Raw genomic sequence first — 20641 nt, forward strand, 5'->3', positions numbered from 1 at the left:
AACAGACGATGAATCCGTGGCGGGCTATGACACAGAGATAGTAGGAGAATCTGGAGGCCGCTGTTGGCTCTGCGGTGCAACGCGCTTGAGAAGTGACTGTTGGTAGCTCTCCCAAGCGGAGATAAGCTGAAGGAGTATATGAATACGATCCTTGGATTGTAAGATGCAAGGAGGCGCACCTGTCTCTGTCGCGATATCATGCCTTCCAGGTACGCTTCAAGTGAATTCTTGAAGTCCTCGACACGCTCCTGCTCGAAACGCGCAACTTCGGTCTTGACAAGGCGCGACACATGATCGAACTCCTGTTTCGCGTCGAGTGCTCGTCGTTCGGCCTCTGCGACAATGGCGAGCGAGCGACTGAGCTGATCAGAGGCTAGCCGGCCTTGCGCGCGGTTCGACTCGTGAGTCTGCTTCGTGCGACGGAGGTTCGCGTCCGCGCTTTGCCAGGCGTGGTATATGCGTACACGGGAGCTGAAGGCGAGCTAGAAGAAAGTCAGAGAGGTGGAGCCGCAGGCAGGAACACGTCGACATACTCGGACCGAGTTGATCAGGCGGGCGTACTCGTCCGCTGAATGCCAAAGGTTAGTAGTTACGAAAGGATGGCGAGAGAGGAGTAGCCGTACCTGTGCTAAGGACGGTCGCCACTTCCTGGTTTCCCTGGATCGACTGCAATTCCTGAGCCTTCCGTTCGACCTCTGCAAGTCCCAACAGCGACGCTGATAGCTGGTTCCCCACATCGCACGCGGCCAAGTCTGCGATTGCCTGCGCAAACTCGCCCGCTGCGGCTGCTATCTCGGCGCGCTGCTTCGCGACAGCCTCGATCGCCTTGACAAGGCCACGAAGCTGTGTCTCGAGGCTGTCGAGGTAGGCCTTCTGCCTGTCGAACCACTCGTCTGTCTCGTAGAATCTGGGCCCTGCGATTGTCTGACCGAGCGCTGCCATGAGACCGCCCTTCTCCTGCGCAATCTCGGCTTTCCGGTGCTTGATCTATTCCGATAGCCGTCAGACCAGTCAGTCGACGCAAGTGAGAGATGGGACGCACGTCCAGTGCGAACGTGTCGCTCTCCAGGAACAGCTTGAGATCCGTGTCCTTTTGGAGCACAGGATGGTTGGCAATCTTCTGGATACACTTCTCTAGTGCGAGCCGGCGCTGATGCACGAACTCCTCGTCAAAGCGACCGAATGGGTTCTTGTCCGGGACCGGAGGAACAACGACTCCGGGGTTGTTCATCGAGAGTGTCTCGTAGAGCCAGAGGAAGTCCGAGTATCGTCGTAGCACAGAGAAGGTAGACTTCTTGTACATAGGTGATGTCGTCTGGGACAAGCATTATGAGCCGAGAGACTTCCCGGAGATTGCTGAGGATGATCACCTTAGTATGCACCGTGTACATGGTATAAGCGCGTATGGGATCACCGACCCTCTGCGGATCGTCCACCGTGATTGCGAACACAGGCTGAATCCCATTCTCCTTCTTGGTGGCAGTCGCAGAATATATTGATGTAGAGGGCTTTCCATGTTCCGGGGAATTAGTTTCACAATCGTCTGAAAGTGCCATAGTACTCACTGATGCTGCTCTCTGCGCCGCCTCCCTGGATGCTGCCCTCTTGGCAATGGTTTGGGCGATAGGCTGGTCATCATCATCGTCGTCGTCGTCGTCCGACTGCTGAGTTGACCTGACTACCGGTTCTGGTGGGGCATATTGCGTCTGCGTTTGCCACCCGTCCGCACCCTGCCATCCTCCCAGTGCCTCTCCGCCTATTGATAGACCAGCGATGGACCGCTCGAGTGTACCAGGTTGATTCAGAGGGTTGAATGCGGCCGGCTCGGCCTTGAGAGTTTGAGAGGAAAAGGACGCGGTGGAGCCGCGCGAGACATGCCCGACTGTGCGGTTGGGAACCTCGGTGACGCTCGTGCGACGTGCCGGCGGTGGTGTTGGGGACTTCGCGGGTCTCTCAGCCGGAGGAGGAGTGGCAACCTTGGTACGCTCTGGTTCTGAAGGCTTTGGGAGCTCCTCCGACTCCGTAGAGATGCTCTCACGGAAGCCGCGCGACGTTCCATGCGCCGCCTGAGCAGCTGCCTCCTCCGCCGCCGCCGCCGCTTCGGCTGCATTGAACGCAGCAGTATCGAGTGGGTCCGGCTTCTCCTCTTGTTGTAGTTCAGCTTCAGGTGCAGGTTCTTCTTCGTGAGGCTGAACCTCGTCATCGCGGGTATGGTCGTGGAATCCACGAGGTTCCGTATCCGCGAAGGCGTTATGAGTTAAAGCAGTGGGGGAGGTGTTACCTCCGAATGCGAATGATTCCTCGTTGAAAGATGGAGCAGGTTGACCAAAGCTTGCCCATGGGTCGGGTGAACTTGACCTAGCCTTAGCAAATGGGTCCTCGAATGGGTTCTGAAGCGCGTCCCGTGAAGGAAGCAGGTCGTCGAAGCCGTCCATGGTGCGGGGTATAGTTCAGAAGTGCGCGGTTTGGTATCAGGTCACTGTTCTCGGATGTAGCAAAGAAGCGAAGACAGCCAGAGGAATGGGGATGCACGGTACAGAGTGGACTTGTCTAAGGGCAGTGATAAACCGCGTCTGGTTTGCGGGAAGCGCTTAGACCGTCATGATCTAATCTTATCATGCCGACGTATGGAGCGCACGCATGTGTGTCAGTGGTACATAGGTTATGGAGAATCGTCGACCATCCTTTGTTAATTTACGAGATTATGCCACGAGTCAAGAAACTGAACAGAAGAAGAGAGTTCGAGACAGGAACAGGATGAAAAAAAGAAGGATAGACAGGGGGAGAGTCAACGGGCAAGCAGAAATAACGCTCGAGCACAAAGACTCATCACTCTGACAACAGTCTCCCGACTCCGAGACTCCGCCGGGACAGGGCACGAGGAACGTTGTGGACGAGAGCCGTCGAGGAGATGGTCAACCTCTGAGGCATTAATTAAGCATGCGTCAGCGAATGGAGTATAGTAACTTCTAGTATGCGCTCACCGACAGGAGGAATCGCCGCATATCGACGACGGCAATGTCGACACTGAGGTTGACCAGAGCCTGTCAGACAGGTCTCACCTCCGGGGCGGGCCCCGACGACCACGTCCCCACTCCCCGACCTTGCGGGAGGGCAGACGTGTGTCCGTCGAACGAAGCCAGCCCACGTCGACAGCTTGAATGCCGAAAATCTAGCGCAGGGTGACTTGATGGAAGCCGACAGAGGGTCTGCAGGTGCCCGTCAGATGATACTGGAGTCCGATGCACAGACGAGGGTCACTCACCGAAGCCGTTCCAATTGAGCACAATGACAACGAGGATAGGACAAGAGCGCGACCGGAGTCGAGGTGGTCGAGCGTGGATGAGAACAACTGGAAGAACCCGATGTCAGCCCAGAGGCACAGCAGTAGAGACGAGCGGACGAACCTAGTCCCACCAAGAGCGGTCCGGATGGGCATCCGCGAAGTGGAAGGCGAGGCGGAGAGAGTACGACGCGTACAAGACGCGCGGTGGGGACACACGAACATACAAGCTCGTGGTCCCGGAGCGGAGGGTGGAGGAGAGTCACGGAGGACGAGTGGGGTGGAACACAAACCAGTGCGCCACGCTCCGCTGGAACATGTTCACCAGCGGTCGGCGCACGAGAGAATACGATCGGGTGGACGAGTAGGGTGAAAGAAGTGAGAGAACATGCAGGTGTGAGATGAAGTGGGGAGAGACCGGTCGTGTCCTGTCCCCGCTCTTTTATCCCTGCAGGAGGGAGGCTGACGAGCCCCGCCTCCCTGGGCAGGCAGACAAGAATTGACCGGGAAACCCGACGGTCTGGCCTCTTGGGAAGTGGAGCTGGTGTCCGATATATTGCGGGCGTGCGACATAACCATCAATGGCGGCTGGGCGTGGTCAATTTCGAGCTGGTCGTTGCTCCTGCTGGTGCACGCCAGAGAGCCAATAGTCCAGACGTGGCGTTCCACCTCACTTGCACCATGTCTTCTCGCTATGTTGTGTAGCTTTTGACGGATGCGCCAGGCTGAGAGCTTGGGAGGAGGCTCTCGGAGAGCCGAATAGATCCTCGACAATCGAATCGCCACCTCGAGGAGGCGAACAAGGACATTAGATGAAGGACATGTGATAATAGGCCTGCAGCGGGTAGGATTGGAGGCTGGCACATCTGTTGAACTCCTTGAGAATCAGTATAGCTAGTATAAGTATAGCGTTAAAGACGCAAATCGAACGCACCAAAATCAAGCTAAGCTTCACCAGAGAAGCCTCAGAACTCATGCAGCGTCAGGCGGCCGTAGCAGGTTGCACTGTCAAGCAATACATGTATAACTCGAGTACAACGATCCGACCTATGAACCTGGGCACCCAGATCTACGCAGGATGAGAGCGGAGTGTAATCGTAGTCATCAGCCCGTAGTGGTCGCTCGCCCATCCACCGCCCTCCACCTTCAGGCCTTTGCCGATCACCTCCACCGGGGCAACCTCGAGCTGGTCTCCAACATAGAAGACCCGGTCCAAACGCCCCGCCGGAAACTCCGTTGGCGGTTGGAAGCCCCAAGTGAAAGCGCATGGATCATCGCAAGCGTCCTGCAGTCCCGCGCGGACGTGGATGTCCTGATCAGCAGGCCCGATCATGTTCATGTCCCCGCCTACGAGCCCCCCACCGGTGACGCCCTCCTCACGGAGTTTGTCCGCGATGATCTGAAGCTGTACCGGCCGATTGCTCTCGCCCATGGGGAGGGACTCGAGATGCGTGTTGGCGATGCGCACGACGCGTGTTTCCTCCGAGTCCGGGAGGGTCATCTCGACGTCCACGAAAAGGGCGGTGCGACCCATGATGGAATTCGTGAACTGCGCCATGTGCGCGTTGTTGGCACGAATGTTTCGAGAGACCAGTGTGGCGACACCATAGTAGCTTCCCCAAGACTCCCTGTTCGGGGGCATGACGGTGTAGTGCTCTCGCACCCATGTGTGTGTGAGGAGCTCGTCGAAGCTATCCGCATCGAGCTCCTGCAGCAAGATGCAAGAGGAGCTGGCAGCTGAGACGTCAGCGCTAGCGGTAAGGACGGTTTTCTGGAGGTGATCCAGGATGCAGGAAACGCGTCCTCTGGAATCACGGGCCATAAAGTCGACGTTCCAGGTTACCAGCCGGAGAGTGGCTGGGGCATGAGTATTCCCCGAGGTGCCGTTCGTGGACCACACGTTATCCTCAAGCTGTGGCGAGTGCACGGGGCTGCTGATATCAACTGGTAGAAGGCGAGGTGGAGGCAGGTTGGTAAACATGCGGCGCAGAAGGGGTAGTAGCATGCGAGAAATCTACTCGGAGCGTCCGAGAGGTCGTCAGGAGCGTACACTGGGGTATATGCTCCCTCGTAGGTAAAGCACGTATGTGCACAGAGGCAAGTAGGTTTCGGGCGCCTCACAAACTCGACCGTGAGCTATCTCGTCTGCGTCGGCAACGATATGCCAGCTTGATGAAATCCACTACTCAGCATGTAACCATGGTGTGTCATATAGAGCTGAAATACCTGCTTGAGTGTCAAGCGAATGCAGAACATTGAACGAGGACGGCGAAGACCCTGACGAGTTACCCAAAGACGAGTGAATAGTAATCCATGCTCGATTCATATGATACATCCCGTGGAGCCAACTCAATATGAGACTACAAATCGCCATACTTCAAGCGACGGGCATCGATCCCGTACACGTCCTGCAGGAGTCTCTCCGACAAGGGTGCTCTGTGCCGGAGGCCGGCACGAACGTTCCCCAACTCCACCCGCGCGAGCTTCAAATCCGTAGCACAGACGGCAAGCAACACAGCGAACACGACCGCCACCATGAGCAGCATCCACTCGAGGCGCGTCAGCGGGCGGATCCACTCGAGCTTGAACAGCCCGCACCACCGCTTCGGCGAGTGGATCTTGACGAGCTGCGCCCACACGTCGTGCGCCGGGGTCTCCTTCCCGGCGGACACGCCGTACCTCGGGAAGTCGCGGACGTTGAGCGTGATGATGGCCTTGCAGAGCTCGTCGCGCTCTGCCCAGTCTTCGTCCTGGCGACCGCCGTGCCGCTCGGGAGTCAGGTTGTCCTCGACGCCTGCGATGCGACAGATCGTCTCGATGGCTTGTTTGTATTCCTTCCAGTTGGTGGCACCGAGACGGAGGTGCGCGGGAAGGAAGAGGGCTGGGATGTTCGTCTCGGGGACAGGCATGGTGGTCATAGGGAACTATAGTGAAAGTCGTTAGTACATGACAGGGAGCTGATCACTGCGTCTATACGTACGTTGAGGATGGAGGGTAAGAGAAGTACAGTGGGGGACGGGAGGCCCGTTCACTTCGTCTCATATACTGCACGTCTTGCCCCCGTTCACAAAGCGCATGGTGATCACGAAACAAAAAAGCAATGGAACGGTGAATAAACATACTGTCGTAAGAGTCAGTCCTCATCTTCACCTCAAAGAGGCTGCTGTCCTCCCTCTCATCACAAGAGAGTAGTGACTTTGGCCACTGGGATAATCTTTGGCAAGACCATTCGCACGAAGTTCTCACAATGGATCTGGACCCAGATAACTGAATGAGAGAAAGAAGACGGCATCAGTGACAAGGCGCCTATACCGAAGTGAAGAGAGGAGAAGACGTGGTATTAGCAAAAAGAAAACAAAGGCATGCGAAACAGAAATTTGACAAAAGAGTAGAGGCAGCGACACAAAGAACCCAGTCAGGCCAAGCAGTTCTCGAAGAGAAATATCCGGATGGCCGAGCCTTCCGAGGCATCCTCAGCGGCCCGGTCAAAGACATAGGATGAAGAGGAGATGATGCTCACCGTACGAGTGACCATGGCGAACGGAGCCGGGATTCCAAACGCCCGGCGATCCGGCGATATCGACACCGAGGTTGACCTGTGCATGGCAAGCAGAGGTCTCGCCTCCTCCCCGACCTTGCGGGAGGGCAGACCTACGTCGACGGTTTGAACGCTGGCGATTGAGCGCAGGACGGTGGGCGACAGAGCTGCAGCTGCCCGCCAGATGAGACTCGAGTCCGATGGTCAGGACTCAGACGAGGGTCACTCACCGAAGCCGTTTCAAGCGCAGTGACAACGCGAATGTTACGAGGAGGCGAACAACTGGAAGCACGCGATGTCAGACCGGAGACACGCTGGCGGCAGCAGAGACGAATGGACGAACCTAGTCCCGCCGAGAGAGCGGTCTGGATGGGCGTCCGCGCAGTCGAAGGCGAGGCGGAGAGAGGGACTACGACGTGTGTGAGACGCGTGGTGGGGACACACGAATATGTAAGCTCGTGGTCTCGGATTGGAGGGTGGAGAAGTCACGGAGGGCGAGTGGGGCGGAACACAAACCACTGGCAGTGCACCACGCTCCCGCTGGAACATGTTGACCAGCGAAGACGATCGGGTGGACGAGTAGGGTAGAAGAAGTGAGAGATTATGCAGGTCTGAGATGAGGTGGGGAGATGCGTCCGCGCCGCTCTTACAATATTTATGCGGGAGGCTGATGCGCTGACGAGCCCCAGCGAGCCCAGCCTCGCTGGGAATCAAGAACTGGCCCAGGATACTGGTGTCTGGCCCCTGGGGAAGTGGAGGAGGTGTCAATATATGTAGTACGAGCGTGCGACATAACCGATTAACGACGTGCCGGGGACCTGTAGCAGTCGCGCTCGTTCACGACGGTGTGCCCAACTGCAGAACAACCTGTCTTGAACCAACACGTAACACGGACGGCGTGTCAATTCACAGGCGTCTCCTGTCTAAGCTTGCGCAACGATAAGTAGTCCTGGCGCATATGGCGGCGGTGGGGTCATACACCTGCCGTCGGAACTGTGTTGGAGCTTGACTGGTGTGAGTGATCTGTTCATATTAAGTACCAGGATCCTCGAGCACTCACACTCATGAGGACAGAGCTCGCTTATATATACGCAGCGAGTTGCTCTTGTTGTCATCCAGCTCGCTGCTGCAACATACCGGCGTTGGTGACACTCGATGGCCTCCTACAAGAGATATCGGCCAGAGCACCAAGGTAAGGTGAACAATATGCTATACAAGTGATGGAGTTGTCCTGATGGTACGATAAAGGGGAAAGAACAGATTGCAATGCGACAGGGAAAACTGAGAGTTGTGCGAGCGAGGGCATCTCACATACCCCTACCTCGCCCTCGACCGCGAATCGGACCTGCACCACGTATCATTCCGCGACCTATAACACAGATAGCGCAGTCAGATATACACCTCTCGCGATTGAACGACGGGCGTACCTCGGGGTGGGGCACCGCGTCCTCTGGCTCCGGTACCGCTAACATGCGAGCCTCGCGCACTCCGTCCTGCCTCTCTCGCACGATTTTGCTCTTCTTTCACCGCATCCAACAGAGTGTCTGGTACGCGCAGATATTTGATCTGTCAAATGGAGAGAGGGCGCTGGTCAGACAAGTGTCATGGAAGGCGGGATGGCGACAGCTGTGGCGCAGCACAGTAGTTATGGCCATGGCGAGAGTAGCATACAGTATACAATACGCAAGGTGCGCTTTTCCTGAGAGTGCGAATTTCCGCGAACCTATGACAAGGATGGTTGACGTACCGTGCTCCCTCGAATGTAGCACTCTTTCAACTTCCAGAACCTGTCCCCTTCCGCGCTCGTCTGATAGACCTCCCGCAGCGTAATGTTCATGAAGTTGTCGCAATTGACCAGGTGCCCATTGAACGTCTCTCCATTCTTCAGCTCGACCAACTATCCGGGTATGAGTGCGCAACAATTAGTCTTCATGAGTTCAGCTTGCGAGCGTTTGAGTCCCCGTCTTGAACTACTCACCATTGGTTTGTTTTGGGCAGCATTGAGTAAGGATAGTGGCAGCTATCAGACGGGAAGGTCAGAGACTCGGAACAATCATATGAGTTGTGAGTGTGGACAATACCATTGGTGAATGCTGGGTGTAACAAGGATAGACGGGATGTTGGACGATGAAAGACGAAGTCAGAGGCGCAAACGTCGCGTGCGACGCGCGCCTGGTCCACACGTGCACCGTGACTGCTGCAGTGCTATCATAATCCTAACAGGCCCGACTCTCTCGTGGACATAACCACACCCTAAACCTTTCACCAACACTCGCCTCCCATACAGTAGCGTCTAAAATTCTGCAACTCCTGCGGCGAGCTACATACTTTGCAGGTCTCCGGATCACTAGATCACCGCCGGGCCATCAAATAATTGAGTGAAGTGCTGCGGGCACGACTAGGCACGACTACGCAATCTACCCACACGCGTTCGCGAGTACCCAGAGCATTATCACCGACTCGCGATGAGTCCCTAGGTGAGTCAGAACGGCACCGGCGCAGCGAACGCGCAGTGTGCGCAGCCGTAGATGGTGTCATGTGGTAGATTGTCGGCGCAAACGCTCGCTATCGCGAGTGTGGTCAAGACTCAAGAACCCCGCAATCTAGTCCCCGCGGCGCCCTGCGTTCAACGTCCATCTATCCCTCTCTCTACCCTGCGCAACTGCGCGCCCAGCAGCAGCGCGTTACGAGTCATGATTTTGCCCGACGATACACCAGAGTCACCAACGAAGTCGCGCGCAGGGCCGCCCTCCGAAGTACCGGAGGACGAGCACGCATTACCGCCTCCGGCGTACCCTGGACCACCTCCAAACGGACAAGTTCCAACATACCATCCTCAGAACGTCGACCTCGAGGCGCAAGGTAGCACTTCACGAACGCCTTTACTCCAGTCAATACCTGCGCACCGTGTCGAGGAAGTCGAACGGGCTCCTACACGATTCTTGAAAGCATTTGGTGTCGCGGTGCTCATATACATCGTTGTGGGATCTTTCACGCGGACGGCAATTGCAGGTCACTACTGGCGCGGAGGGGACACACATCCGGTGAGCCTGCTCGTGTTTTGACTCTGAGGGCATCAGCCTGAATTCGCCGGAACGCTTCCTTCGCGCCTCTATAGTGGGATGACATAGAAGTACCTGATGTTGACAATGGGCGTGACGACCCGCCCAATTCACAGATACCCTACCCAAAGTCCTCTGACGGCAAAGTTGAGAAGTGCGTTACAGCGGCAGGCGCGAGGACCCTCTCAACTGAGCCAGTTTCTATCACCTCTCTTTTGCTACCGCTATCCGCGAAGGCTCTGTACATCTTCGGCCGCGGGGAGCTGACGCATGGAGATATCACATTCTCGCCCACGTACGATCCTACCATCCCCGAGGGCAACATTCGCGTGGATATCACCCCTCACTACCATCACGATGTCGCTCTTATGGCCACCAATATCTGCTTATTGGAGAGAGCAAAAGGGGAGAAGGGTATTGCAATCTTGGTGATTTCCGCCTTCCCCTTGTTCCCCTGCGCTATTTGCTCATGCTCGTGCTTTTAGACACCTACAAAGTGGTTCCCCAGCAATGACTTGAGCTTCTCCATTGACGTCCGCATACCTGTTACGAGCGACCCATTCCCATTGCAAGTCAAAGCCTTCGAGACGCATCTACCATTATTCAAGCACACCTTCTCTGAGGAGTTGAAGGACAAGGTCACCTTCGGTTCCCTCTACGTCTATACAACGAATCAACCGATACACGCTGGGGTTCGTGTGCTTGGATACCCTGTTATCGTGTTTCCCGCTCACAAATCCCTGCATGTGCTATCCACAGTACCTTGAGGCAGAGAATATGACTATCCACACCGCAAACTCCCCAATCACCGGGGTCTACCAGAGTTCTCGCGCACTTCTCTTGCAGACGTCCAACCGGCCCATAAATGTCGATGTAACTCTTCTCAACGAAGACAATCGAATATCGCCAACCAACCTCGCGATGATCACAGCGAATGCGTACGTCACCCGTTCATGCCGTGTGTAGCCGTAGAGCTGAACATCCTGGGTCTCCGCACAGCGCGATTGAGGCTACCATCTCCCTCCGTTCAACACCATCTCACTCAACCAACATAGGCGGCGCGTTCGCGGTTTCCTCGAAGACGCAGAACGGCGCGCTCGGCCTCATTTTCCGGACACAGCCAATTGACAGCAAGCTCTCCCTAACCGCGCAGACTACCAACGCCCCCGCTCAAGTGCACTTGCATCCCGCGTACGAGGGCGATTTCTCCATCGGGACGTCACACGGCCCGACCGACCTGACAGTGTACGAGCAGATTCGTGACCCGTCAGGTCGCGGCAGGAAGAGGCGCTGGGCGGTGGTGGAACGGACTGCTACGGCGTTCAAGGGACATGTGTGGTGGTTGTATACTCCTAGATGGGATGGCGACGAGGGTCAGGGAAGCGTTAGCGTGCAGACTTCTAACTCTGCGGTGAAGGTCACAGTATGAGCTCGTGTCGACGTGGGACGATCGTGTACATTCGGGATTCAGATTGCTTGTTATGTCGGATGATATCCTGTATGTTGTTTATTGGGTAGTTATACTCAGATGTATTTGTACCTCTGCTTCGAGCACGACTGGATCAATCCAGCAGGTCTTTGGATACTTTTCAGTGGCGGCATATTCGCCAGCAGTAGAATCATGAATGAAAGGGTATCCGATTATGAAGACAAAGGATAGATCATCGCACTGACATGACAAGTCCGGAAGAGTATAACAAACAGTTCGTAACATCATCCACACCCTCCAGCCCGCCTCCATCATCCACGCTGTGAATCACTCGAGGGGCATGCCCTCAACAGCTTCCAGGAGCGAGGACCAGTTGATAACAGCTGCCTCCGAGAAGTCGTGCTCATCACGTGCGAAGGCCTGCACAGCCTGGGTGAGGAGCGTGTTCTCCCGGTTGTGCAGCACGACGCGGAGTTCGTGCCACATGCTGTCGAGACAAGTAGTGAGAAGTCAGAGGGGCGTCTCAGTAGTTCCCAACTCACCATGCACGGATGAAGACACGGCGGTTCAGCGCAGCCGCTATGGCAGCTTGGTCCTTCTCGATGGCAACAGCGACCTTGTCGGCCTCGTGCTCCCAGCCTTCCTTCTGCGCTTGCCGGATACCTTCGAGCTTGTGCGAATTGGTATCGACGCGCTTCCTCAGACGGTCCACCTGGTCGGGTGAGAGACGATCATGACGAATGAAGAGGTCGCGCATAGCTACGTATAGATCGCGCTGAGCCTGTGATGGATGTTTCAGCAGTGTCATGATGCCACATATAACATACACGTCTATACCTTGATAGCCTCCAAGGTGGAGTACAGCATCGTTCGCGACTGAGGAAATGGATCAACTTCATTGACGGGGAAGACATACGAACTCGAACACTTACTCGGTGCTCGAGCGCATCTGCGTGCCTCTGCGTGTGCGCTGAGACATGCGCAAGCCCCTGCCTCACGCCCGCGCAGAGCTCACATTCCTCGCCACGCCAACATCGCTCATTGACCTCAACGAGGCTCTTGACAGTGTTCGTGAGGCGTGAGAGATCCGCCTGTCCATCCAACGCCGTCCGACGCGACACCGACGTCAATCCAGAGAAGATGGATGAGGTCGTCGACATGTCCGCATCCCGGTCGAGGGAGCCAGACACGGAGGACGGTGCGGAGGCGGATGACGAGGAAGTGGCGGAAGTAGAGGACGACAGGCCAGCAAACGCAGGCAGAGGCAAGGGCAAGTGAGTCGGCAAGAAGCTTGGCCTCATGACAGGAGTAAGCCGTACCGCTGCTGCCTCTCGGCGCCGGACGATGCGCTCCGTGAGTAGGCAGATCCTCTGCCAGTGCTCGATGAGGAAGCCAATCTTCCCTCGAACAACACTACAGGAGATGATCAATACTCAAAGATACGGTCAAGGCACACAGACAACACGCACGCAAGCTTGTCCTCAAGGTCACTGGGTATAGCCATTTCCTCGACACGGTCGACCCGCTTGCTGGCGGACTCTTCTTCGTAAGAGATCGCAGTATGCTTGCGCCATTCCTCAAGGGAGGGCTCTGTAAGGAACGATTGCAGCACCGGATCGTCCTTGATCACTGGATGATTTCTGCGGTGCGGTAAGTCTCGGGACTTGAGTTGTTTATGACACCGCTCACACCACGAAGTTGATGAAACGAGTGAGCCCTCGCCTACAAACGGTGCTATCAGTTACAGTATGGTGTCGCGCCTGTTGAGACGAACCTGCGCTGCTCAAGAAAACCATCATCGGCTGTAAATGGGTTGAATATCAAGAACTGTGGAACTCATGTCGGGATGCTCACGGCCTATGCGTTTAGGAGGTAGCGCTGGAAGTAATCGGAAAGGGTAGCGCTTGACCAACACGTCCCAGAGGAAGACGAACTCGGAATACCGTCTCGGGACAGGTGCACCGCGCTGAGAAGCATTGAGGGTCAAAATGGGGTAAAGGGGGGAGCACTTAGGTACACATACGTCGCTTGACACCTCGTACACGAGGTACCTGTTCAATATGAATCCTTGTTGACCTAAGATGTTCACGAAGACCGTTTCTTGCTTCTTCCACCATTCACGAGGCAGGCCTGTGCCCGCGATGTTCGATGTAGCACCGTTATCGAGACTACCAAACGCAGGTGTCTTCGGAGCGGCACTCGGAGATGTGAACCTGGAGCTCCATGGATCCTCAGTCGAGTACCCACGAGCTGGCGGAGGTGGCATCTGCATAATGTCATGGAAGGTCGATTGAGAAGGGGGTAATGAGCTCAGGTCGAGCGTTGGTTCGGGTAGTGCGTTCTCCTGTGCAAGGGCCGCGACGCGCTCAACGCTGACATCTTGCCAATCGTGTCAGCACCCAACTCAACGAAGGTGGTGTCACAGTGACGCTGTACAACTGACCTTTCCCAGATTGCGCCAGGGCTGCGAGGGCAAGTGCAACAAAGAATTCGAGACGTGATACTCGCGGCCTCGAGCTGACAAGGCTCACGATCTATATCATGCAGTCAGAGACAGAAGTAGTTGCGCGTGATTCAAAAGACGACAATGTGCACAGGAGGATTTGTCCGACGACAGTCGCAGCACAGATTCTAGGCATGTATCATGACCAGGGAGATCTGGCCTTCTGTCTCACAACACGTCCTCTCAGGCAGGCTTGTTCCTCTAAGCGGATGGAGTTGAACATACCTTATCCACTGTTGAAGCCGGAAGAGAAGAAGTCGCCAATACTCTGGACAAGGCATTGACCGATGTCTCGCCCGTGTTGGTTGGATCTACGGCGGAGAAGGCTCTGGTGTAGATGACAGGAATTGTAGCTTCGCCTACACTCAACGTCAGATTTTGGACAAACTGCGTTGAAAGAAAAGACGTACCAATCACCGAACCCAGACCACCTGAAGAGGTGGCTGAAAATGACGGTAACGCGGGTGCTGGACTGGGTGAAGCACTCCATGGATCGAGGCCGTCATCGTAGACGGAACTGATGAGAGGATTATCGGTCACAAAACTTGCACCAAGCGAGGAGTTGCCGTAGGCTTGCACGGGACGGGGGGCGTTGAACATGTCGGCGAGTGTCAGAAACGCCCAATGACGAGGCTATCGTGTGTGCAGTGTGGCGGCGGAGTAGTCGGAGCGGCGCCCAGATAACGAGGAGCCCAGCAGGAGCCTCAGAGGTACATAGACGGCGCCGATGTTGGGGCCGAGGAGGTCGTCGTCGCAGTCGTCGCGGTCGCCCTAAACGACGTCAACCACGCAGCCGATGCTGCTGCCAGTGCCGAGCCCATCGCGTCGGTGTGACGGTGACAGTAAGTCACGGGAACACGGTCACAGGATCGCGTGAGTGACAGCCACGTGTGCCGATTGGGGCTCCGACAACACGCCTGCCTGTGAGCGCGTCTCGGCGCGCGTCGTGAGAGCGCTTCACGACTCCCCCTTCCTCCCTTCCGCTCCCGCCAGGCCCGCCGCGGCAATGCAGTCCGCACAGAGACCCCCCGCCCCGCAACCACCCCCCGTCAAGATCTACAATGCCGTCTACTCCTCAGTACAGGCCAGTTCCTGACCTCTGGCACGCGCATATAGTCAGCTCATCATCAGCCACGGACGCGTACAGGTCTACGAATGCATGGTCCGCGGCATAGCTGTCATGCGGAGACGCGCCGACTCCTATGTCAACGCAACACAGATCCTCAAGGTGGCCGGTGTTGACAAAGGCCGACGAACCAAGATCCTGGAGAAAGAGATTCTGCCCGGTAAACACGAGATTGTCCAGGGAGGTTATGGGAAGTATCAGGGTACCTGGTGAGTTGCATTGGCCGTAGTCCTTACTCCACATCTCTATGTTCTCGGAGTATCCCGTACAGCACGCTGTCGCTTGGATCTCATTTGAGCTGTGGAGGCCGGTGGCGGTTTTTAAGGGAAGCAGGAAGAATCACGTCCTTGCTCGTGTAGCCGCATTCCTGGCGGTACTTGAAGACATCAAACTTGGCGCACTCTCCCGAGCTTCATGTCTTAGTGTCTAGCTCACTGCTGTGACCTAATTTTATCGCCGCTTGAGTGCCGCTGGTCGTCTTCGCGGGACTGGGATGACTCTACTCGTATCGCCTCTGCATGTCGCATCTGTATGTGGAGACGCGTCACTCGTCGTGTTTGACCACGCGTTTCGTGGTTATGACCCGTGTCATGAAGTCTCAAGGTTTACTTGATGTACACTCCGTGAAGGCTCTCCATAATTTGATGGGTAGAGGCGGCGTTGCAGTCCAATCACTAGTATGTTCTATCCGGGCCACGCTCACTGCCACTTCTATGCTATAGGATACCTCTGGACCGTGGCCGCGACATCGCAACGCAATATGGTGTTGCCCCACTACTAGCTCCCTTGTTCGACTTTGTGCCGAATGCAAACCCAATGGGAGGTCTACCTGCTTCACTCTCAAGTGTATCCGGTATGTCTCCGATCAATCGCCCTCCACCCTGGCAGTATCTCAGCTTCCATTCCCATAGGTCTTGCGCCTCCGCCTATCATGCCTGGTTCTGCGCTACGTCTACTTAATCAAGGACGTGCCCAGGGGTTATTTACACCCTCAACATCCAGTATGTCCAGTGTTCCTATTGTCCCAAATGCTTCACCCGGCCCACATTTCACAGCTGGATATCCTCCTGGCTTTCCTCACATTGGCGCCATCTCTCCTACACCTCCACCTCTCGGTCAATCATCGCTGAAACGAACTCATTCACAACTAGACATGGATGCCAATGGTACCCCCGCCAACTCGGTTTCTCTCACTGCTCCGCCCACACTGGCCGCTTCACCGGACATTCAAATGCTCGATCGGTCGAGGCCTACGTCTGCAGCGCCCCAAACAGAGGGTGGGTCTCCCAGCAAGCGGGCTCGAACTGAGCCTCCCGTACTTCCCGATAGTCTTGGACGCGCTTCCCCAATTATCAACGCCATTCAGGCCCACGCGAGCATGCCACCACCCACGATCGCAGGATCAGCCCAGCAACCTGCTATTTCTACAACCAATGGTGCCTCACCACTTCCCGGTGCCCAGCCTCTAGTAGCGAACGGTAAAACCGATGGCAAGCATGAGTCTCAACAGTACACTATCCGGTTCGCCTCCAAACCCTCTATCCCTCGAACCATGGATCATAGCGCGCCTGCCCGAGACACGCGCAGAGCGGCAATCGTGCAAGCGATATGCTCGCGAGACGACCCACAAGCGGTGCTCGATATGATTCGCGAAGTTCCACCAGACATAGCTGCCCTTGCTCATGACATCGACCTCGTACTCGATGAGCAAGGTCATACAGCCCTCCACATTGCTGCCAGCACAGGCCGACATGCTACGGTAGAGGCACTCGTCGCTGCTGGGGCGGATGTCCACAGAGGCAACTTCAACGGGGAGACGGCGCTGATGCGCGCCTGTCTCGCCACCCACTGTTTCGATACACAGACATTCCATACCCTTGTTTCCCATCTACATCCCAGCATCCGCACTCTTGACACGGCTCGTCGAAGCGTATTCCACCACATTGTTGCCACCGCCGGCGTGAAGGGAAGGGCGGTTGCAGCGCGTTACTACCTTGACCAGATTAACTTGTGGATCGTCAACCACGAGCGAGCAGACTTCAAGTCCATCATCGATATCCAAGACGAGCACGGTGATACTGCACTTAACATTGCGGCGCGAGTGGGGAACCGCAGCCTCGTTAGAGTGCTCCTGGATGCCGGAGCCAATAAGCTGCTTGCAAACAAGCTCGGACTACGACCAGGCGACTTCGGTGTGGAGACTGAGGTGAGCGGTTTCCTTTTGGTCGGCGCCGCCGTTCCTCAACACTGTCCCCTCAGGAGCTTGGCGGCAGTGCGCGGTCGGAGGACATCCTCTCCTCGCTTCGATCAGTACCATCTGTTCCTATGCAGAAGAGTCAAGACGTGATAGCGGGTGAGTCGGGCATAGATGGCCTTTCAAGCAGCATGCTGACGTCTTGCAGATATTACGAGCATGATTCAAGGCCTCGGGAACGACTTCACTGCCGAAGTCAAGTCGAAGCAGGATCTGTTGGATGTGACCCAAGTCCACCTCCGTGCGGCAACGCGCGAGCTCTCTGAGAAGCGACGACAGATACAGCAATGGCAGGCACGTTGCGGCGAGCTGGACCAAACCGCACAGAGGGTACGAAACCTTGAGCAGGCACTGGCGGACGAGGACGGCTTCGACTGGACAGGGCGTACCGAGTTGGACGGCTCTGATGCTGGTCCCAGCGCCGGCCCTGCGTTCCAGGTTCGGGGACAGGGATCCACAATGAGTGGGGTAGGAGGAGCGGTCGACATGCCCGCGAACCTCGAGGTCGACCCAACAGTGCCCATCGGCGAGACGGCGGCCACCCTCATCAGGCTGAGGCGGCTCAAGATGTGGCACAGCCGTGTAGAGCAGCTGATGGAGACGCGCATGCGGTCGCTGCAGGGTGCGAGCGCGGAGAAAGAGTTTCAATGCAAGAAGATTGTTGCTCTGTGCACGGGGGTGCCGATTGACAAGGTCGAGGAGGTGAGTGTATGCGTGAAGGGCTACATCATCGTGGCCGTTGTCGGCAACCCGTGCTGAGATTGTGCCCTTGTCCTACAGTTACTCGAGAACCTGGTTGTCGCGATGGAGAGCGAGGCTCAAGTCATCGACATCAGCCGTGTTTCCGGTTTCATGCAGAAGGTGCGTTCACTGCATATGATTGTCGTGTGTGGCCGTGACAATCAGCTGAACGCAACGTCTGCAGGTTCGGAATGGTGTGATATAAGTTATGTTCATTATGCTGTGTAGTGGATGTCTAGGTACCATATGGTGCCAAGCCTGGACTCGGTCGTGTTCGCTGTCGTAAAGTTAATTGATCCTCAGCACTGTACTACTATGCATTGCATCCATTTATTGCTATATGCCGCTGGCTTGTATTACGCTAGCAGATTCTATCAGACTCCTATGCGATTGTTGACGTCTCCGTGTAGATAAGTCCGGGAGACGAGATGAACGGCGACATGGTTGTTGACTCAGTCGTTCGCGATCCATTGCAGGTGAATGGGCTTAACATAGATTGACATCACAGCGGTAAATGCGTTCACTGACCAACACCTAAATCGAACCAAATGTACAATGTACGCAGGCAGGCCAACAGAGAGCACATACAAGAGCGTCCATCCTCTCCCCTTCCGCAATCACGACCCATCAGGGGTGAATATCTGGAAGTTGCGCGTGTACGTCCCTGACGCAAGCATCTTCCCATCGTGCGACAGGTCCACAGACATGACCTTGCTGCCGTCCGTCGGGAGGGTGCGTAGGCACTGCCAGTCGTCCGCGCTCCACAGCTTCACAAGCCCGTCGTAACCGCCACTCGCGAAGTACAGCCCGGAACGGTACTTCCACTCCTCGAGCGGCTTCACTGGATCGCTGGGTTTGGTATCTGGGGACAACTCCTCGGTGCCGTTCATAGCGACGTCGGGGGAGTAGTTCGGGGGCAGTTCGTCCGCGTAGAAGAAGCGCACGTCAGAGACGTTAGAGAGGTGGGCGGGAATAGTGTAGAGGGCCTTGAGCGAGCGCATGTCCCATATTCGGATCGTGTCGTCTCCAGAGCCGGTGGCAATTTGGTAGCTGGACGGAATACGGATGAGCAAAGGTTCTGTAGATGGAAGATGTGGCGTACCCGTTTGGTGAGAAGGCTATTGAGAAGATGGCTTGTACGTGTCCATCTAGGACCATGGCTGTTCGTCCGGTGCGCAAGTCCCATACTCGGCCTATAGCGTCCAGACCCCTGCACAGAAATATGAGGTGTCGAAGATACGAGAACCAGAGTGATGCGTACCCAGATGCACACAATGCGCCATCGTTCTGGAACTCGACAGAGAAGACTTCCTTCGAATGACCCTCCTGCAGCAGAAGCTCCTTCGCTGTGGCTACATCCCACAGTCGCCATGTTGTGTCAAAGCTCGCGCTTGCAACGTAATTTCCGGACGGATGGAACGCAACACGCGCCACTCGATCGGCGTGTCCTTTCATGGTTGCTATGGGCGTTTCGCTGGGGTGCACTGATCAGACATAGGTCGAACATTCAACCGTGGGCTGAACGCACCTATTCAGAGACCAAAGGTTGACAGTTTGATCAGCAGCACCGCTGACCATGTTCACCGCGTCTTCACTTTGCGAGAGGGTGGCTTGTGGATGCCAGGCAACTCCTCCAACACGGTCGGTATGGCCTACGGATACAATGAGTACAATCGACCAGCACACTCGAAATGCGAGAAGAGGCACCTCGGTAGGTCCGCACAGGAGTACAATCGGGCATGTTCCATAACTTCACATTGCCTGCCCAACTGGCGGTTGCCAAATATTTGCTATTTGGTGAAAACCGCACCAGGGATATTGGCCGTTCATCACCTATTTGAGAACCGAGGTTTGCAAAGCTCTGCAAATGTGTCAATCATAACTACTTCCTGTCATGTTTTCATGGGACATGTGCCCTACCTTGACTTCCGCGAAGACCTTTTTGCGAATGTCGATGATGCGTCCAAGCGGCATTTTGCTGTCTATTCGCTGCTGCGCGATGCGTTTTTGAGCTCTACATGGGAACGCGAAAAGGAAGGGAATGCAGTAAGCACCTAGTCGTATTTTCCACCTATCGGAAATCCCACCTGGGAAGAGAATACTCCGCCAGCGATCGTCGTGCTTCAAGCAGCTCAAGGGAACCAGGGGTGTAGAACTCCTCGACCTGCACAGCCAGGATTGGCATCCGAATACAAGACGCATAGCTATCGGACGCACCTCATCTTCGCTTTCACTTTCAGAGGTCTCCTCGTCCACCTGCATGGCATCGTCGCCCCTCGCCGCATTGATTTGGGATAGAACGTAAATGAGACGGTCTCTCCGGTCTGGAGGCTAAGTTCGCGTTTGAGCACGACGACGCACGCAGCCACAATATCTGCCTACTCACCCGCTCTCCAAAAAGCGTGATAGGTTCGCCCATTTCTCGCAGTCTCGCCTTCACTTTATTGTCGTCTGTTGGTACCGCGAGGTTTCGCGCCTTCTTCTTCCGCTCGAGCTCGTCCAGGATGACCTGGTTCTCGAGACGTGCTCTCTCGGAGCCTTGATAGTTTCCATCGTCGATGAGCGTGTCAAAGGTAAGCTCCGACATGGCTGAGGGCAAGCGAGCGGAGAGCTCAGCTGGTGAATGGAGGAGGAACGCGACCCAAGTGCAGCTGTTAGACGCCGACGCGTGGGCGCAGTAGCGTGTTTGGCGCGCAGCAGAACAG

General features: G+C 55.9%; 8 protein-coding genes across 8 annotated transcripts; 2 read left to right on the forward strand and 6 right to left on the reverse strand.

The window, feature by feature from the left end:
* Nucleotides 1–24: 24 nt before the first annotated feature.
* L226DRAFT_522036 (Vps5-domain-containing protein) lies at nucleotides 25–2435 on the reverse strand (the record flags this gene model as incomplete). The annotated part of the gene is made up of 7 exons (XM_067678732.1): nucleotides 25–126; nucleotides 180–482; nucleotides 534–568; nucleotides 624–987; nucleotides 1043–1315; nucleotides 1371–1508; nucleotides 1566–2435. 7 exons carry the CDS (start codon nucleotides 2433–2435, stop codon nucleotides 25–27), a joined length of 2085 nt encoding a protein of 694 aa, XP_067536996.1.
* Nucleotides 2436–3986: 1551 nt separating this feature from the next.
* On the reverse strand, nucleotides 3987–5378 carry L226DRAFT_375981 (uncharacterized protein). Its single transcript, XM_067674354.1, has 2 exons — nucleotides 4218–5378; nucleotides 3987–4149 (listed from the first exon to the last, which is right to left on the reverse strand). The coding sequence occupies exon 1, from the start codon at nucleotides 5286–5288 to the stop codon at nucleotides 4353–4355; it is 936 nt and encodes a 311-aa protein (XP_067536997.1). The 5' UTR covers nucleotides 5289–5378; the 3' UTR covers nucleotides 3987–4149; nucleotides 4218–4352.
* A 169-nt stretch (nucleotides 5379–5547) lies between these two features.
* L226DRAFT_376137 (uncharacterized protein) lies at nucleotides 5548–6481 on the reverse strand. The gene is made up of 2 exons (XM_067674355.1): nucleotides 6264–6481; nucleotides 5548–6207 (listed from the first exon to the last, which is right to left on the reverse strand). Exon 2 carries the CDS (start codon nucleotides 6199–6201, stop codon nucleotides 5644–5646), a length of 558 nt encoding a protein of 185 aa, XP_067536998.1. The 5' UTR covers nucleotides 6202–6207; nucleotides 6264–6481; the 3' UTR covers nucleotides 5548–5643.
* Nucleotides 6482–7995: 1514 nt separating this feature from the next.
* On the reverse strand, nucleotides 7996–9046 carry L226DRAFT_484111 (Sm-like ribonucleoprotein). Its single transcript, XM_067677042.1, has 5 exons — nucleotides 8903–9046; nucleotides 8800–8841; nucleotides 8569–8718; nucleotides 8249–8387; nucleotides 7996–8190 (listed from the first exon to the last, which is right to left on the reverse strand). The coding sequence occupies exons 1-5, from the start codon at nucleotides 8903–8905 to the stop codon at nucleotides 8129–8131; spliced, it is 396 nt and encodes a 131-aa protein (XP_067536999.1). The 5' UTR covers nucleotides 8906–9046; the 3' UTR covers nucleotides 7996–8128.
* Nucleotides 9047–9447: 401 nt separating this feature from the next.
* Nucleotides 9448–11467, forward strand: L226DRAFT_533532 (uncharacterized protein). Its single transcript, XM_067680474.1, has 5 exons — nucleotides 9448–9865; nucleotides 9940–10311; nucleotides 10369–10575; nucleotides 10643–10821; nucleotides 10883–11467. The coding sequence occupies exons 1-5, from the start codon at nucleotides 9515–9517 to the stop codon at nucleotides 11310–11312; spliced, it is 1539 nt and encodes a 512-aa protein (XP_067537000.1). The 5' UTR covers nucleotides 9448–9514; the 3' UTR covers nucleotides 11313–11467.
* A 22-nt stretch (nucleotides 11468–11489) lies between these two features.
* Nucleotides 11490–14598, reverse strand: L226DRAFT_484116 (uncharacterized protein). Its single transcript, XM_067677043.1, has 12 exons — nucleotides 14226–14598; nucleotides 14041–14174; nucleotides 13756–13846; nucleotides 13336–13691; nucleotides 13167–13278; nucleotides 13087–13114; nucleotides 13002–13034; nucleotides 12782–12952; nucleotides 12245–12725; nucleotides 12150–12188; nucleotides 11855–12093; nucleotides 11490–11799 (listed from the first exon to the last, which is right to left on the reverse strand). Exons 1-12 carry the CDS (start codon nucleotides 14413–14415, stop codon nucleotides 11640–11642), a joined length of 2034 nt encoding a protein of 677 aa, XP_067537001.1. The 5' UTR covers nucleotides 14416–14598; the 3' UTR covers nucleotides 11490–11639.
* A 204-nt stretch (nucleotides 14599–14802) lies between these two features.
* On the forward strand, nucleotides 14803–18373 carry L226DRAFT_533536 (apses-domain-containing protein). Its single transcript, XM_067680475.1, has 9 exons — nucleotides 14803–14899; nucleotides 14963–15150; nucleotides 15664–15794; nucleotides 15853–15942; nucleotides 15997–17147; nucleotides 17201–17294; nucleotides 17344–17897; nucleotides 17976–18056; nucleotides 18121–18373. The coding sequence occupies exons 1-9, from the start codon at nucleotides 14822–14824 to the stop codon at nucleotides 18139–18141; spliced, it is 2388 nt and encodes a 795-aa protein (XP_067537002.1). The 5' UTR covers nucleotides 14803–14821; the 3' UTR covers nucleotides 18142–18373.
* On the reverse strand, nucleotides 18204–20575 carry L226DRAFT_505792 (U4/U6 snRNP-specific spliceosomal protein). Its single transcript, XM_067678049.1, has 9 exons — nucleotides 20323–20575; nucleotides 20154–20267; nucleotides 20024–20100; nucleotides 19857–19950; nucleotides 19644–19797; nucleotides 19465–19588; nucleotides 19198–19410; nucleotides 19039–19146; nucleotides 18204–18986 (listed from the first exon to the last, which is right to left on the reverse strand). Exons 1-9 carry the CDS (start codon nucleotides 20521–20523, stop codon nucleotides 18554–18556), a joined length of 1518 nt encoding a protein of 505 aa, XP_067537003.1. The 5' UTR covers nucleotides 20524–20575; the 3' UTR covers nucleotides 18204–18553.
* Nucleotides 20576–20641: the final 66 nt, after the last annotated feature.

The sequence above is a fragment of the Lentinus tigrinus genome, assembly GCF_003813185.1.
Source record: "Lentinus tigrinus ALCF2SS1-7 unplaced genomic scaffold L226scaffold_8, whole genome shotgun sequence".
Taxonomy (NCBI): Eukaryota; Fungi; Basidiomycota; class Agaricomycetes; order Polyporales; family Polyporaceae; genus Lentinus; species Lentinus tigrinus.

Excerpts from the sequence above, each read along its gene's own strand:
- L226DRAFT_376137 (XM_067674355.1), bottom strand. The coding sequence starts at position 6,201 with ATGACCACCATGCCTGTCCCCGAGACGAACATCCCAGCCCTCTTCCTT.
- L226DRAFT_484111 (XM_067677042.1), bottom strand. Across the intron at positions 8,719-8,799 it reads CTGCCCAAAACAAACCAATG|TTGGTCGAGCTGAAGAATGG; the intron begins GTGAGTAGTTCA and ends ATACCCGGATAG. Across the intron at positions 8,388-8,568 it reads GCTACATTCGAGGGAGCACG|ATCAAATATCTGCGCGTACC; the intron begins GTACGTCAACCA and ends TCCATTTGACAG.
- L226DRAFT_533532 (XM_067680474.1), top strand. The coding sequence starts at position 9,515 with ATGATTTTGCCCGACGATACACCAGAGTCACCAACGAAGTCGCGCGCA. Across the intron at positions 9,866-9,939 it reads GCGGAGGGGACACACATCCG|TGGGATGACATAGAAGTACC; the intron begins GTGAGCCTGCTC and ends GCGCCTCTATAG. Across the intron at positions 10,576-10,642 it reads ATCAACCGATACACGCTGGG|TACCTTGAGGCAGAGAATAT; the intron begins GTTCGTGTGCTT and ends TGCTATCCACAG.
- L226DRAFT_505792 (XM_067678049.1), bottom strand. The coding sequence starts at position 20,523 with ATGTCGGAGCTTACCTTTGACACGCTCATCGACGATGGAAACTATCAA. Across the intron at positions 20,101-20,153 it reads AAAGTGAAAGCGAAGATGAG|GTCGAGGAGTTCTACACCCC; the intron begins GTGCGTCCGATA and ends CTGGCTGTGCAG. Across the intron at positions 18,987-19,038 it reads ATAGCCTTCTCACCAAACGG|CTACCAAATTGCCACCGGCT; the intron begins GTACGCCACATC and ends TATTCCGTCCAG.
- L226DRAFT_375981 (XM_067674354.1), bottom strand. The coding sequence starts at position 5,288 with ATGCTACTACCCCTTCTGCGCCGCATGTTTACCAACCTGCCTCCACCT.
- L226DRAFT_484116 (XM_067677043.1), bottom strand. The coding sequence starts at position 14,415 with ATGTTCAACGCCCCCCGTCCCGTGCAAGCCTACGGCAACTCCTCGCTT. Across the intron at positions 14,175-14,225 it reads TGGTCTGGGTTCGGTGATTG|GCGAAGCTACAATTCCTGTC; the intron begins GTACGTCTTTTC and ends CGTTGAGTGTAG. Across the intron at positions 13,035-13,086 it reads GGTTTTCTTGAGCAGCGCAG|GCGAGGGCTCACTCGTTTCA; the intron begins GTTCGTCTCAAC and ends CACCGTTTGTAG.
- L226DRAFT_533536 (XM_067680475.1), top strand. The coding sequence starts at position 14,822 with ATGCAGTCCGCACAGAGACCCCCCGCCCCGCAACCACCCCCCGTCAAG. Across the intron at positions 17,148-17,200 it reads ACTTCGGTGTGGAGACTGAG|GAGCTTGGCGGCAGTGCGCG; the intron begins GTGAGCGGTTTC and ends CTGTCCCCTCAG. Across the intron at positions 18,057-18,120 it reads TTTCCGGTTTCATGCAGAAG|GTTCGGAATGGTGTGATATA; the intron begins GTGCGTTCACTG and ends CAACGTCTGCAG.